The sequence below is a fragment of the Cucumis melo genome, chromosome 11 (genome assembly GCF_025177605.1).
Source record: "Cucumis melo cultivar AY chromosome 11, USDA_Cmelo_AY_1.0, whole genome shotgun sequence".
NCBI classification, from domain to species: Eukaryota; Viridiplantae; Streptophyta; class Magnoliopsida; order Cucurbitales; family Cucurbitaceae; genus Cucumis; species Cucumis melo.
This window is the reverse complement of record NC_066867.1, coordinates 23,588,740-23,605,704: the sequence shown is the minus strand read 5'-3', so window position 1 is coordinate 23,605,704 and position 16,965 is coordinate 23,588,740. Positions and strand designations below refer to the sequence as shown.

General features: G+C 33.7%; 1 protein-coding gene across 7 annotated transcripts; it reads left to right on the top strand.

Annotated features, from left to right (window-relative positions):
• Positions 1–9,763: 9,763 nt before the first annotated feature.
• Positions 9,764–16,530, top strand: LOC103496330 (protein MAIN-LIKE 2-like). 7 transcript variants are annotated; one of them, XM_051079620.1, is made up of 9 exons: positions 9,810–9,884; positions 10,723–10,835; positions 11,393–12,037; positions 12,168–12,335; positions 12,439–12,828; positions 12,903–13,768; positions 13,932–14,063; positions 14,161–14,229; positions 14,359–15,002. In XM_051079620.1, exons 2-7 carry the CDS (start codon positions 10,728–10,730, stop codon positions 13,933–13,935), a joined length of 2,181 nt encoding a protein of 726 aa, XP_050935577.1. In that variant the 5' UTR covers positions 9,810–9,884; positions 10,723–10,727; the 3' UTR covers positions 13,936–14,063; positions 14,161–14,229; positions 14,359–15,002. The 7 variants fall into 7 exon arrangements, with proteins under 7 accessions (XP_008456380.1, XP_050935577.1, XP_050935576.1 ...); XM_051079621.1 differs by lacking the exon at positions 9,810–9,884 and adding an exon at positions 10,002–10,596 and having other exon boundaries at positions 10,720–10,835; XM_008458158.2 differs by having other exon boundaries at positions 9,764–9,884; positions 10,720–10,835; positions 14,161–15,002.
• Positions 16,531–16,965: the final 435 nt, after the last annotated feature.

Here is a 16,965-nt window from a genome sequence, read left to right as displayed (position 1 = left end):
GTCTTCTATGTACAATGCTGCAGCAAATGGATTGGTAGAAGCATTCAACAAAGCTTTGTACAATCTTCTGAAAAATGTGGCCTCCAAGACAAAAAGAGATTGACAAGAAAAGATTGGGGAAGCATTATAGGCCTATAGAACTACCTATCGTACTCCTACAGGTGTTACACCTTATTCTTTGGTTTATAGCGTTGAAGCAGTACTCCCACTAGAAAGAGAAATTTCATCCTTAAGAATGGAAATTCAAGAAGGGCTAACTACTGAAGAAAATGCTAAATTACGCCTTCAAGAGTTAAAAGCACTCGACAAAAAGAGACTGAAAACTCAACAAACACTCGAATGTTATCAAGCACGAATGTCAAAAGTTTTTGACAAACATGTAAAGCCTCGATCGTTTCAAGTTGGTGATTTAGTGCTCGTAGTAAGAAGACCTATCATCACAACAAGGCATACGGGAAATAAGTTTACACCTAAATAAGACAAACCTTACATTGTCAAAGAAGTTTTCACGAATGGAACATACAAAATCATCGATCAAGACGGATTACGAATTGGCCCAATCAACGGCAAATTTCTCAAGAAGATTTATGCCTAATCTAGTTATGTAAAAAAAAAAATTGAACTACGTTATGACTTGATCTCTATGTTATAAAAATGGTACGTAGGCAGCTTAAAGTTTACTTTAAGTTCAGTTACACGTAAAAAAAAAATCATGTTTCATTGTCATCTCATATCTACGCATTGCAAAATAAATGTAAATGTAGCCACACTAGAAAAAAAAATTCTTTTGCATTATCATTCAACAAAATTTTTAGATCTACAAGGATTGCAACAAAAGAAAAGGGGACAAGGGGCATAAATCAAAGCTCCCACTTGAAGTTCTTAAATTCTCCTCATGCAGCTTCCATGCTCTTGCGAACCGTAGCCAGGGCCTTAATCGCTTCTTCAGTAATAGCAGGAGTACTTTCAAGGGTGTTGATTTCATCTTGGAGCTTGGCAACTTCTAGTTTTTGTTGGTCTATGGCCTCTGCTTTTTCACAAGATAAGATCGATAGTCGTTCATACTCAGCATTTATGCTCTGAAATCTCCTCTCCAGTTTCTTCTTTTCTAAAGATAACTGCACGGCTCTTTCCTAAATAACTTTATCATTCCCTCATAGTTGTTCCATCAAAGTTAAAGCTTCCTTGATGGCAGATGTCTTCTCATCTAATTAATGAACTTTATCTATTGACAACAACTGTGCCGAATATGAAGATGGCACATCGTTGAAACTGTCTACCCTCTTAAGGTAACTATTTAGATACTCTTCAAGAGGAGTCAACCATCTGAATGGATCTTTTCAATCTCCAAGAGAACCGTTGCTATTTCTGGCCTAAGTCTTGGGATATATTTAAAAGAAGTTCGCATGATCTTATCTTGAATATCCTTCCACATACATAAGACTGTTTTTTGGAAGAAGTTTGAAACCACCTTTTCACCAACCCATTGAGAAGGCTCAGGGTTTCTCATAGTCTGTCTATTAGAAGTGCCTAATGGCAATTCAGAAAACTTAAGGGGAGCATGTGTTAAGCTGATCTTCTGTGAGGGTGCTTTAGGACAGGCATCTCCTTTAGATGGAGGACTCTCAATGTCTTTTCCTCCCACTTGTTGGGTTTTATGTCCTAAAACTCGTAGATAGTAAATATAATCATTTGACTGCAATTAATAAAGTGTTTTATTATTATAATTGCAATAAGTGTTATTGATTATATTATTAGTTTTGTCTTAATAACCTAAATCCAATAAACTAACATCCTAAGCTGTTTGATGAGTCTTGAACAGTATGTAGAGACATACGGGGATCAATGTTCAAGATCAGCTTAAAGGGTCTATAGTATAGGGTTAAGGCTGGGTACCTTATCCTGTAAATACTATGGATACGGCTCACTTTGTATTTGATACAAACACATTGATCCAATGTGAATGTATGCTACATGCGAGTGAGGGTATCCTATGCAATGAGTTTGCATAAGACTGGACCACGAAATAGTAATCACTAGATGTAACTCCGTTAACTAGTTGGATTTCTATTTCATTAGGATGACCTAGGTGACTTAGTCTTAATCCTAAGTGTATTATGAACTCCTGTTTGCGAGGGATTGTCCTTTGATTTGTATGGGTGAGAGTGGTCAAATTGTCGACTCAATATGCTTATAATTTTGGGGACAAAACCGAGTGGGGAGCTGGAAACATAATCACACAAGATGGAATTCACTCCTTCTCATCTTTAAGGTAAGTAGATAAGTGTTCTATTAAATGGTGTCTCCGGGACTTGAACAAAGGGCCCTTCTCTATGGCACGAGAGGGGTTTCTGTTTAGTGGTTGGACCATAAACAGGTTGTTCATTAAAGGAGCACTAGTATTTAAGGACTATAGGTAACCCAGGGGTAAAACAGTAATTTAACCCAACTGGTGTTACGAACACTTGTGAAGGACTAACTTACTGGTATTGGTCTATATCCGTGGACACATAAATATATCTACAGTGAGAAGAGTTCAGTTGTGAGTCTTTAGTGGAGTGGACACACAGTTAACGAATATTGATTAATGTAGTTAATGAGTTTAGCTAATTAATCTCATATCGTTGAAGCTTCTGATCTGTAGGTCCAATAGGTCCCCATCCTAGCTCATAAAGAGTAATGAGATTTATTTATATTTGTTGTAATTTGAAATGTTCAAATTTACTTTGGGAATTAATATAATGTATATTGATACATTATAATATAAAGTTTATATTTTAATTAGACTTTATTATATAAATTTAATTTTGGATATGATTCAAAATTAAATTACGAGAGAATAAAATATTTGAATAAGTTCAAATATTAGTTTAATTTTAATTATATTCATATTAAGACTAAGTTAAACTTTAATGTGTATATGATACATATTAAAACTATAGGTTATGAGAGAAATTTATATTTGAATATGATTCAAATTATGGATTAAATTAAATATAAGATATTTAATTCAGAAATTAATTAATTAGAGAATTAATTAATAGTTTAGTTTAATTTGATTTAATTAAATTAATTAAATTAAAACTATAGGTTATGCGAGAGATATTTCATTTAAATATGATTTAAATGAAAATATTAATTAAATATGATTTAATTAATTATTAAATTAATTAATTAATTATTAAATTAATTAATTAAGTAATTAAATTAATTAATTGGTTTAATATATATTAATTTAATAATTATTATTAAGTTAATAGGGAACGTGGGTGGTTTTCCCACGTTCCCTTTATTATCTCCAACTTCCCACTTCTTCGGACGAAGTAGGAATACTTTGCGTAACAATCAAAGGGGTGAGTTCTGCGAACAAGAAGACTCTCCATTCTCTCTGAAAAAATTCTTTCCGTAGAGGAAAATTCCCTTATTCCAATTTTGGTTCCCACAAACCATATCAATTAGAGAATAGGAAGGTTTCCAAGTGGTGGTGTCCAAATTGGTGATTGGTAGATTCAGAGTCGTCAACGAGCGTACGTTTTCTTCTCTGTATTTTTCTTCAAAGCATGTTTAACCATCAAAATTGTTTCTGTAATTTTTGCCAATGTATTGGTAATTTTAAGGTCCAATTAAAATTGAGTTTCTATAATTCTTCCGTTGTAAAGGGTTTTCATCCCTTCACTGTCATCTTGCCTCAACGAATCTCTTCGAGAAGAGCAGATGGACATAAGGATTGTTCGACTGGTTTAGTGACTGGAGTCTTCGAGGTACCAACTTCCTTAAAGGCCGAATCAATTGCATGAGGTCCCGTCAAAGATTCATCACTTGCTAGCTCTATAAGTCCTTCAAGATGATCGTTCAAAGGTGACGACAGAAGTAAACAATGAATAAATCATTCTGAAGAGGATGAAGAAAAAAAACAAAAATTTAAGAAAGAAAATGTGCAAATCAATGGTGGAACATCAGGGACTCCCAAAGCACTTGAACTCATTCCCTCGAGATCCTCACCTGATACCTTCGCTTTCTTCAAAGGTCTCTTCCAATGACAATCACTTTTACTGCTATCGCTCTCATCTTTATGCTCCTTTACCTCCTCCTCGAGAGTAGGATTCATCGCCTCAACCAAGCAAATTTATTTACCACTCAGGTTATTCCCTCGGTTCTTAGGTAGTTTGGACTGTGAAAGGGGAGAAATGGCACTACTCACTAAATGGTGTCCACTATCCTCAAAATAGGTCTCGTGCCTCGTAGCCCACCAGTCTATAAATCGCTGCGTCACGTACTTGCAAGACTCTAACGAATGGGTGGACAAGTATAACTCATATAAAGTGTTACGCCTCATACATATTCTCCAGTGATATAATATATTATCCAGTGTAATTGCAGGTGGCATGCCCCCTATATCATTAGGGATATTCTAGTAAAAGACAAATTGTCGTCCAAATCGATATGGACTGTATGATGTTATGATCAAGGTATTTTTACAGTGGGATGACAAGTAGCAGGAATGCATGCTCACGAAATAAGAACTCTGGAGTTAACATGCCACTGAATTCTTACACCACTATGGATCAGTTCTTGCGTCTTATATTCGCCAAAATAAATAGACTCACCTTCGCTGAAAAAATTAGTCATCTTAGGACCTCGAACTTCTGTGGGAAGTGGATAATGCGTGCCAAAATAATGGGCTAACCAGCCATGGACGTAATGCATGGAAAAGTGAAAGCTCATGCGTCTTCCTATCGGATTGGAGACTTTGGTTATCAAACCTAGCTCATGATATATGTTTGCCAATACTGAAACTACAAGACTATAAATAGTGCCATCGACCATTAAGCTTGCAGTCTTAAATACTCTAGGGTGAAGAAATGATCCTTTATGTGGAAATACGAAAAAGCACAACCAGCAAGATAAGAAGGTAGCTAAATACGTTTCATCCTTCAGATTATACCTAATTCCAAGTTCTGCAAATAATATGCTCTCCCTAGAAGACCATTCATGAGCTTGGATCTTCGAACCATCAGGGTTTTGAGTAGATTTGGAGTGTGACGCCTTCTTTTGCTTCCATGTTGTTGGCTTATCATAGCTTCTAGACCCAAAATACCAGAACGAAATCCAAGAGCTAATAGTCACTAGGGAGTCATTCTTAAAAGATGTCGCGCGGTCATTCCTCTGCATACAAACTATTAAATAATATGCCTGGAAAAGATATTGACAGGTCGTCGGAAGACACTTCGTCTTACCCCGCGATGAGGTTAATTCTTTAAAGGAAGGGATCCTTTCCTTGTAGAAATCTCCCTTAATTGGAAGACCCCAAAGGACCATAAGTCCCACAAAGAAATGGATAACTCGTCCGTCATAGTATGAAGAGTATTAGTCGAAGGACACCATGCTTCACAAAATGCTTGAACAATATCACTATTACGATCATAAGTGTACAAAGAAGTTGTTGCGGTGCCATATAAACGAGCACTGTAAAGAAGTCGCGCATTTCGACTAACTACAAGCTCTAGCCACTCCCAATAGCAGTCAGTAAAGCAGAACTCTCCAGGGACCTTGGTCACAGCACCCTAATGTGTTTGACCTTCAATTAAATGTTGTTCGAGAGTGAGAGCTCTATCAGAATTAGGAGCCTCATTATGGATAGAAGACTGTAAGACTCATGCGTTTTTCCCTCAGACAAAGGTATCTCCACAGATAATCTATAAAGAATTAAGTGGTTGTCTAAGCGTGGCCAATAATCCGCAAAAGAGCCAGCCTATGGCTTCTCCACAAGGAGACTAAGTCCATCTTCTCTTGGTTGATTTCTATTAGAAAGTATTATGAGGTGTCAAACTTTTGACAATAATCGTTCTGTGAAGTAAACCATCGTTCTGCAAAAGAAGATCTCTAGAAGCAAGTTAGTGCTGATGGCATGGTATTGGAACAAAGAATATATGAAAGCAGAGTAGAAGAAGCAAGGCTTCATGATAGAGTTGCATCGTCTATCATGAACAAATCTCACGTGTCGATGAAGTAGTAGGGAGAAGTAGGATATCGAGGAGACTGTAACTTTATATATACTTGCATGAGACCTCCAAAAATTGAAAAAAAAAAGTCATTAATAATAAACAAAAAAAAGCCAACCTTTTGTAGAGCTTCAAGTTGATGCAAAGCTGAAAAAAAAATATTAAGTAAGCTATGTATGAAAACAAAAAAAGAGCAAACGAAAAAAAAAAACGAATTTTCAAAAGAACGTCAAGTAATTCAAAAGAACGTTTTACATTCGGTAGGAGCAAACCAATTTTTGTAGTAGTCAACCAACTGAATGTCAAGTAATTCAAAAATTGAAGTTCACATCCTCCTACCGAATGTAAAACGTTCAGTTGGTTGACCAAATAAGATTATAATTCCTTCTAAAATGGAGTTCGAAAGATGCATTAAATGTGGCCGTTGTGGACGTGTTGGCCATAACCGAAAGATAGGCAAGTTTTTCATATTGAATTAGTTTTTTCTTCTTATTATTAGACTTTTAGTATGTTGTTTCAGAATTTAATTTGAAATATTCATATTTCAGTTTTAAGTTCAATTGTTTTATTTCCATATTTTTCCATAAATTTCTAGCATATTAATCAAAGTTACTCAATTTATTATATTTAATATACTATCATTCATACATAATCACTATTGTTTCAAACATAACTTATTATTTTTTATGTATAATATGAATATTTGAAATAAAATATATAAACCAATTTAACAAATTGAAAACACAACATTTCATTCATAAAATATATAATGTATATTTTATATATACTATTCATAAATCAATTTAACATATCCTCCCCATTCAACCACTTTCATACAATTCACTGGATATTCAATTCTTTCATCAAAGTCCCAACATCGCAAACATATTCAGTTTTCCTCAACATTACATATACCAGAAAATATTAAATATATACTATAATTATGTGGAATATATGAAAAACAATGCAAAACGAAAGAAAGAGAGGACGAACAGAGAGATTGATGGGGAAGAATTTTTTAACAAAATCACCAAAAGAAAAATAATTAAGGAGTAATTTTAATTATAATATTACTATAATAGAATTAATCACTTAACATACTTCACGCCTATAACGTCCATACACATTCCTTTTTTTTATTTATTTATTTCGTATGTTTAATGGAAATGAGTAATAAGGTAAATTAGGACATACATTTGTAAAATTTTATAGCCCATAGGACTTTTCTGAAATTTCTTAGTAAAAAAGACTCATTATGTAAAATGATATGTTAATTTAGGTTATTTTAGTTGAAACCCCATATTAAATTAAGTCGATGATCCAACATAACCTAATATAATTGTTGCTTTAATTCTTTTATCATGCAATATCTATAATAGAATATAAGACATGGATAAAGTCACTTTATCTAATTTAATTGATTTCTCGATCAATAAGCATACTAAAATAATAAATGACATTAATACTCTCATTAATTCCTTTATAGCATGGTCATGCATTTCCACAGTCACGCTTAATCGAGGAGCCCAGAGAGATCTCTCCATAACAAGAGGGATAAATTCCATATTGATTAATCATTGTCCACTACATAATTCATAACGTATTCGAGTATAACCTTTATAATTATCCAGTTAAAGATAATGTTTGATTGCATCAGAATAGATTAATTCTTGTGTTTGACACTATGACACATCTCCATGTAATAATCTTTAAAAAGTTCAATCCAATTCTTATTCTTTAATAAGAAAATATGACTATAATTTATGTCTCTACATGTATGATCATCATGAATATCAATTATAACTCATACTAATATTAATTCATTATTGTTTCCACAATAATAATTGAATAGTGACATTTAGAATATAATAACATATTCATGGATATTATTATACAATAACGTGCAATTGAATAATAATGAGAATAATAACTTTTATTAAATAATTAAACAATAAACCAATTATCCATAAAATTATTATAGAACACACTAAAAACCAACAGTGTCTAGCCAAACACACTTTGACACTCATTCAGCATCAATTTTGTGAGTGATTGGAGAATAAGAAATAGTAGCTAAAGTATCATTTAACATACCTTCGACCAATAATCGTGGTCATTTCTATAGGGTAATAAAATGTAACAATCATTTGGGCTCATAAGTACCGATGTTAAATGTTTGGAACAACTGAGTTAATTTTCTTTGAATGGTTACACCATCTATCTAGATGCTTTACTATGCACCACCCATTCATACCTTAAATGTCAAATTTATGACATGTTAATTGTCTATAGCTTGGCCTATGAGCTTCTTAACTTGGTCTTTGAGCTCCTCATAGTTTGACCTATAAGCTCCTCAATTTTCCTCTACAGTTTGAGCTTTGAGCTCCACAACTTTTTTTTTTACAGTGACCTTAAGCTTCTCAATTCTCCTTTGTATAGCAACCTACGATATATTGACTTATGAGCTTCTTAGCTCTCCTATAAAGTTCGGCCTTTAAGCTCTTCCACTCTTCTTTATAGAGCGACCTTTAAGCTTCTCAACTATAACTTGACCTATGAACTCAACTCTTCTACTATAGGTTAGTCTTTGAGCTCATTGACTATATTGCAACCTATAAACTCCTCAACTCTTCTATAAGTAGGCCTTTAGGCTCTTATGGATTCCTCTAAGCTCGACCAATGAGCTATCTCTTAGGCTACTCTAAGCTAGCCTTTACAACTCGACCTTTTTGCTATATCTTAGGCTCACCTCATGGATTCGTCGAGTTCTCTCTAATTAAGCTTACTTAGGCTCTCCCATGAGTTCTCTTAAGTAAGCTAAAATCCACCCTCAATAAATACACATTTTTATGTTTTTTGTCACCCATTGTCAAAAAGTCAAATTAAAATTCTAAAGTAAAATAAAGGTTAATTTTCATAAATATAACAAACCGACGAAATATTTACGGCCTATGTAACAAAATCAAAAAGCTCATGAAGCTAGTCATTTTTTTAAAATATTTTAGGTTTGTCTTTCTTTTCATCGTCTTTATTTTCTTCCTCTTTTGCGATTTTTTTTTTGCTTTCCATTGTCTTTCTTCTCTTATTCTTCCGTCATTTTTCTTTTATATACTTTTCTAAATAATGATTTTTTTCAATTAATCATAAATCTTCTATTATTTGGTTCAAGATCGTGTACCAAATATAAAAAATCTTGAAAACAAATCATTGGAGCTCGAAATGCGATCGTTTAGATTTGAGTAGATAAATCTACACTCGTGTAGGCAATTCTAAACGTATACTAAAGAATCTTGAATAAAAAAACCCGTTTAGATTTATGGTACAAGATCGTATTTGGGTAGTCAATTAATCGCGTGTTAACTACATATTTTTTGTGTTTTCCATTGTGAGCCTATAGACTTTTTTTTCGTTTTTGAAATTATTCTATATATTATAAATATTTTTTCGGTTTGTTATGTTTTTTAAAAAACCCCTAAAATAAATAGTTTTTAAGAATTTGTTTTTATTATTAAAATTTGGTTAAAAATACAATAATTCACTTTTTTTTTTAAAGAATTATAATTAAAATTAAAAATCAGTAAAAAAAGAAAATGGTTATGGGGTTATTAAATCTAACTTCCTCTTTTTAACATTGGTTGCAAGCTTCTGACTCTTCCACGTGGCGTTCCAACCCCAAAATAGCATATGAAAAAAGGAAAAGAAAAAAAATCAAAATTAAGAAATAAGAATAATTATTTTTTAAAAAAATGTTATTACGGTCAGTACCTATCATCCTACGACATTGTTCTCGTCGTTTCGAGGGTTTTTCATTTTTTTTTCTTTTTCCCATTTCGGTTCGAAGGTCGTCTTCTCCGTCGTCGTTTTGGCCTTAAACATCACCAGGTTCATCCCTCTTTTTCTTTTTCTTTTTCTTTTTCTTTTTCAAATCCTTTTCCCTATTTTTTCCCCCACACCGTTTATATTCAATTCAATGGCCTCTCTCTCACGAACTCCTTCCTTAGGGTTTTATCATTTCCCTGTCTGTTAATTCCTTTCTATTTCTTCATTCTCATCCATTATTCGATTCAACTAACAATCCTTCGCCCGCCAAAATCAATTTATGAATTCTCAATCAACAAACTCATTTTCTTTTTGTTCTTTTCTCCTTTTTATTTGGAGATCAGGATTTGACTAATGACTAATGATTCCTGAAAAGGGATTTTCTTACATTTATGTTTTTTGTTATTGATTGGATGATGATGCTGACAATCTGTATTACTCTGATATCTTTAGTTGGTCGATTTCAATTTTTCTTTTTTCTTTTTTAAAAAATAAAGATGGAATATATGGAAATGGAATTTACATAGGAATCAAGACTTCTTATGTTTGCAGCTTTCTTTTAATTTGTACAATAGTTTAATGTAGCTTTGTTAGTTTTTGTTCAAGAGTTAGTTACGTGAGTTGGAAATCTGTTACCTGTTGATTGATCATGTTTGTGCATAACTTTTAGTTTAGGTGAAGTTTTCTTGATATTGTATATAAAGTTGATCAGGACTCGAGGGCATTAATATGTTCCATCCATATTTGTACAAAATATGATCAAGCTGGGATTGGGGTCAGTCTTTTCTGTCCTTTTAATTGTGTGGTATAATAGTCATACCTGAAGTGTCATGTAAGCTTGTCAATGTTGGAGTTTAAGTTAAATGGTGTTTTCTTTTTCTTATGTTGTTCCACTCAGTAGGAGCGATGGAAGTATCATTAATGGATCCTTATGGGACCAATCCTGGACCAATTGAGAGCTCGGTTCTGTATGACCAAGAGAAGCATGTGTCCTCAGCAGTTTGGGATGGGCAGGTGCAGTTTGTAATCAGATAAAAGTTATTAGGAAAACTATCAATTACATCCCTAAACTCTGTGGGAGTGGTATCAATTCAAACCCTGAATTACTAATTGTATCAATTTAGATACTGACACTTTCATAAGTGTATTAATTTCCCTCCATGATGTTCTATTTGGATAAACATCATTTGAGATTTTAATTTTATCAATTAAACTCCTAAACTTTCACAAACGAATTAATTTAGACTCTTAATTAAGATTTTCTTTGAAAATTGTCCATACATCAATTCTGATAGTCTATTAACATTTGAATAACACTATAGATGTGTGTAAGAATTGAATGCATGGACAATTTTAAATATAGTCTTAATATGGTCTAAGTCGGAAGGTGTGTTACTTGATACACTTACAAAAGTTCAAGGTTTAAATTGATACAACCTCCAAAGTTTTGGGGGTAAATTGAAAATTTCCTAATTTATTATTGTCATATCAATATTCCATTTGTTTGTTGTACTTCAAAATTTATTTTCAGGATTATTAATTATGGTACAATTGAACAAATACATGAACAGGAGCGTGGTGCACTTAGGTGTCATGAGCACACTTCCAAGCTTGATCAGTGGACACTTACAGCCAAGCAAATTGAACTAGTTGAGAGAGCTGGATTTGGGTATTTGAGGTTGATTCCTGCTATTAGTCTGGATAACCCACTAATCTCGGCTTTGGTTGAGAGGTGGAGAAGAGAAACAAATACCTTCCACTTGAATGTTGGAGAATTGACTGTTACCCTGAAAGATGTTGCCCTCTTACTTGGACTTGCAATTGATGGAGACCCTGTTATTGGTCTAACATATACAACTTGCCACTCTGTATGCGAGAGGTATCTAGGCAGAGCACCAGATCCTGGCTATACGAGTGGTGGAATGGTTAAGCTTAGTTGGTTGAAAGAGTTCTTTTCTCGGTGCCATGAAGATGCTTCAATGGAAATTGTTGAACGCCATACACGTGCTTACCTTCTTTACCTTGTAGGCAGTACAATATTCTCCACTACAACTGGGAATAAAGTACCAGTCATGTACCTTCCCTTGTTTGAGAATTTTGACCAGTGTGGGAAGTTTGCTTGGGGAGCAGCTGCTTTATCATTTTTGTACAGAGCTCTCGGGAATGCTTCCTTAAGATCACAAAGTACCATCAGTGGTTGCCTAACCTTATTGCAGGTTACCTGAACTTATTGGTTCTCTCCTCTTACCTATCCCCTACTTCCCTTATGCGATCTGTTTATCTTTTTAGCTGTGTTACTATTTTGTTTAATAAAAATGTCCTCTTTGTTTTTGTCTTACTTTCCAGTGTTGGAGTTATTTTCACCTTAATATTGGGCGTCCAAAGCTAAATCATGATCCAATGCATAATCGCTTTCCGTTTGTGCTTAGATGGAAGGGCAAACAAAGTGGTCCAACAGCAAACCGTGATGTAGTATTTTACCGAAAGGCTTTGGATTCCTTGAAACCTTGTGATGTACTTTCTGTATATCCTTCATTTTTCATCTTGTTATAGATTCAGCTGTTTATTGTTTGTAATTCCACCCAAATGTGAGTATGTTTATATTCTTTTCCTATAGGTGGAGTGGCTACCTTATAGAAATATGGATAGTATGCTAATTCCAGAAAACATTAAAAGTTCTCTGATACTTGGGAGGGCGAAGACTATGCTGATATGCTTCGACAAGGCAGAGAGACATCTACCTAGCCGTTGCTTAAGGCAGTATGGTATGCTTCAGGGAATCCCAGAAGATGTTCCACGGTGGGAAAGAAAAAGCAGGGGTGTTGATGGAGGAGTTGACCTATCAGCAAAAATGGAAGTTGAACTTAATGAATGGAGAGACCGTGGACTCCAGATTGTCGATGGTGATGATAGTGTAGATGAAAATGAATACATGCAATGGTACCTGAAAATTACTCGTAGGTTTGTTGGGAGGCCTATATCTCTCTCGTCTGAGTTTCAAAGGACGGTAAGGTCATAATTCTTTGTTTGTTATGCAACTTAAATCTGTTGTTTAGTTTTAATCTTTTTAAGTTTTAACAGAATGCTGGTTTGAGGGATATTGCACACATAGCAGATACATTCTCAACCAAAGGGTTGGATCAGCAGCAAATTGATCTGATTTCAAGGATAAGATACATTGCACATGAATGTTTAAGAGACCAAGTTGGAGGTCCAATTATATTGTCCTCCATTCCCCAAATCGAACTCGGTAAACGAATTAGGGGAAAAGAGAGGGTCAGAAGGAAGGGTACAGGAAAACGTATAAGGAAGGAGGACCATTTGCAATATAATGCAATTAGTGAAGATGATCACTCTCATTTTTGTGATTCTGCCATTGAGGTTGATCAATTACAACTCCATCACATGAATAGAGATCTGGAACATCCGGAGTTATGTTCTGTTGACTCGGAGGTTGATCATTTACCGCTGATTCATGAAGTTGATGAGGATGATAGTATGCAGTTATGTGAGGCCAACATAGGGGTTGACCATTCTGACATGATACATAATGCTGCTGGGGGAAATATGGCTGAGTTAACCCATGCTGATATTAAACTTGATGAAGCTGAGCTATGCGTCGCACCTAAGGATGTTGATGACCTGCATTTATCTGATACTATCAATGAAGTTACAAATACCCAGATTTGTGGTGCAATGGATACTGGTGATCCACCGCATTTTTCTACATCTAAGGAAGCCAATTATCATTCAACCGAGGATGTTAATATGCCAAAGTTTCCAGGCACAGGTAACAATGTTGACAATTCAGAGCTTTGCCATGGCACTATTAAGAGCTCTCCTCAGACAGGTGAACTAGCTGCTGAGATTATTTCAGAGTCATCATTTGTTGTACCTCACGAGGATATAATGCAGAAAGGAAATAACAATATTTACATAAAACAAAGGTATTATTATTTTGACAACCTTCGGTCAGTGAAAAACTGCAGATTAGTATGTGATAGAACTGTGCTTGTGATGCAATTGGGTGTATTCAATTTCCTTCCTTTTACTTTTCTTGGTCCTCCTTCTGTCAAGGTTAAAATCTACTTTCATTTCCCCTTTTGACAGATGAATATGCAGCAGCCCAAGGCTAGTGCTTAAATTTTTTTAAGCTGTCTGATGACCTTGGGATGTAAATTCTTTTGTACTGCATATTGGTAGGTTAAGATACTACATTTTTTGCCCCATCAATCGTATTTGGTAAGCGACAAAATCTTTATATTTTACACTTTTTATTTATCTAATTTTAAGTTTGGTTTCATGATGAGATATATTCAAACTTTCCCCCGTGTCACAGAGTACACATGGAAGTAGTTGAAGCAAGTAGGATAGCCCAAAAGGAAACAATCGTTTGCTACCACTACTGGTGAGAAAATCTTTTCTATAGAATCTCCAATAAGTTGCATCCTACAATACAATCACTGTAGGTAATATCTTCTTGAAGTTATTTTCTGCTCTTGTTGCTGAATGTTTTTCTAAACTGTGTTTGGGTCAGTCTGAAGAACTGCAGTAAACAGATGGTCCATTTTAGATGTCAGTTTCTGCCCAATTTTGCTGTTCATTCCAGGAGTGTTTGATTCCCTTTGTTGGTTTCTAATAGCTCACCCCAAATATTTATATTATAAACCCATAAAATAGACTCGAGTGTTCTTATTTGATTCTTCTGTTCTTCTCTCGTCTATGGTGACTTCAGATCAGAAAACAAAGAAAAAAAGAAAAAAGGTAAAGGGCCAAAGGGCCAAAGGGCCAAAGGGCCAAAGGGACCCATAAATCTGATTGCAAAAGGACTCTCTCCCAGTTTCAGGGTCTGATTTATTTCTGGGTCAGATTGTTATAAGCCTGAATTAATTTGCATTGTTTTGAGGCTACGTTCTTCAGAAGACCAATATTTCCTTTATCCTGTTTTCTTGGTTGTCATTTCACTCCAAGAAATGTGGGAATAGTGCTTAGCTTGTGGCAATAGTGCTTAGCTATCTGAATCCACTTCTTGTTGTGACCATATTCAGCGTCTTTTGGGGCTTTCTTCATATCTATTGAGCTATAAGTTTTTGGCAGTTCACTATTTTACTGTACATAATTTGTGCAAAGTTGAATATTCTTATTTGGTTCTTGAAGTTGGAAATCATTGATGTCCCTAAACTTTCAATCTCTTGCTTACTAGGTGTATGAACTCAATTTTACGTTTGGTAGATTTCTAATGAATTGTAAAAAAAGTTAAAAATTAAGTTTTCCTTTAATAACCATTTGATTTTGTTTTCTAAAATTAAACTTTTAAACACTCTTATCTCTAGTTTTTTTTCTTTTTAAATCTACTGTTGATTTAAAAATCGTGTTAAATTTTGAAAACTAACTAAAGGAGATTTAAAACTTGTTTTTAATTTTTAAATTTGGTAATTAAGTGAACTTTTCTTGATAAGAAATAAACACAATTTTCAAAATTAAAAAGGAAAAAAAACTAAATGGTTATCCGTTAGAGTTTTATTTTTGATTTACTAAATATGAGTTAGAATTTGATGTTTAATTTGGGCGTTTGGTTAGCGATAAAAACAAAGAGTTGGGTTGGTAATATAAAGAAGTTATTGGAGGAGTTGACCAAAATAACGAAGTGAGAAATGAGTGTTTTAACGAGAAATGTAAGTTTATTCGAATAGGAGATAATGAACTTTTTTAATTATTGGGAACCAAATGGTGGGTTGGTTTTTTTACTCACTCAGTCTAACTTGTCTAAATTATCCAAGTTGCTAAATACCTTTAATAAAATATTATCCAAGTTGCTAAACACCTTTAATAAAATCTTAAACTTAACAAAAATTAGTTTCGTAAATTTTATAAAATTTGAAAGAAAAATGAGCCTCAAATTTTGAGACTTAATTTGTAATCTAATCTTCATGGAATATCAACCCTTTGACTTTTCACATTTGGATAGAAAATCATTCTTTTCACATTTGGATTGAAAATCATTCTTTTGGCTCCAGTTTAGTATTAATTTGAGTACCTTTGAAACCGAAACGACATATTGAAAACTGAAACAAGTTTTCAAAAACCTGAAATTGGCTAAGAACAAAATTTTACACAGAAATAAGAAATTGTAAAGAGAAATAAATCATCTAGAAGTAAAAAAAAAGAGTTCCAATAAATAGTTTAGAGGCTAGGAGTTAAATCCTATTGATTTGGCAACATTCATAGATATAAAAAATGTATGAAAAAGTGTATCATTTTTAAGAATCAAATAGTTAGTGAAGTTATTGTAACTTCAGGTTGAAACTAAGACCTTGAATTCAGTGAATAATTAGTTTAACATATTATCACTGCACTGCATGAAATTTGGACATAAAGCTTTTTATTTTTATATGAATATGTTAATGACCATGATTTTCTGTGATGCTTTAGGATTTGTTGTGGTTGGATTGGGAAGTTGAGTTGGAGGCCAAGAGACAAAAACCACAATTTAACAACTTTTATGGGTTAAGGTTCCAATGTATTGGATGGGAAATGAATACCCTTTTGTATGGTGAATTCAAAAGGATAGTGTGAGGGAAAGAAAGTATCAAAAAAATAAATGAAAACGAGGTGTTTTACTTGATTCTTGTGGCTAACATCTTAGTGCTCTCTTTCTTCATTCTTGGAACTATAATCAAATTATTTATACATTTTATTTTAGTTTTTATTTTCTATTGATTAATTAGATATGTTAATGTTAATGATATTTGTTAACTTGTTTTAACCAATCTTCTCTCCATTTTGTAATGTTGCTACCTTTCAAGTGTGGCCTAAATATATGCTACTTATTCTTTTTTCTTTTTTAAAAAACATCCTATAAACTTACCAAAACAATTACCATATTTAAAAACTGTGATTTAAAACTCGGACAATTGTACTATTTGAAATTGCTATTGTTCTATACTAAAAACTCAACCTACGTTAATCCCAGTTAAAAACCTTCACTGTACATTACTCGGGTAGGAGCTTCAATCTTCATCATAAAGCCTTTGTTGGTGATTAAACCCTCAAGAAAAAGTGCTTAGTACCAACATCATTCATATTCCATATGTTGGGGAAGTTTTGCCTACCCTTTCACAAGCGCTCAAGAGGAATCACTTTG

Bases quoted from the DNA above. Each gene is read 5' to 3' on its own strand.
- LOC103496330 (XM_008458154.3), top strand. From the start codon at position 10,704: ATGTTGTTCCACTCAGTAGGAGCGATGGAAGTATCATTAATGGATCCT. The intron at 10,836-11,392 runs GTGCAGTTTGTA...ATACATGAACAG, and splicing joins CAGCAGTTTGGGATGGGCAG to GAGCGTGGTGCACTTAGGTG. The intron at 12,336-12,438 runs GTACTTTCTGTA...CTTTTCCTATAG, and splicing joins ATTCCTTGAAACCTTGTGAT to GTGGAGTGGCTACCTTATAG.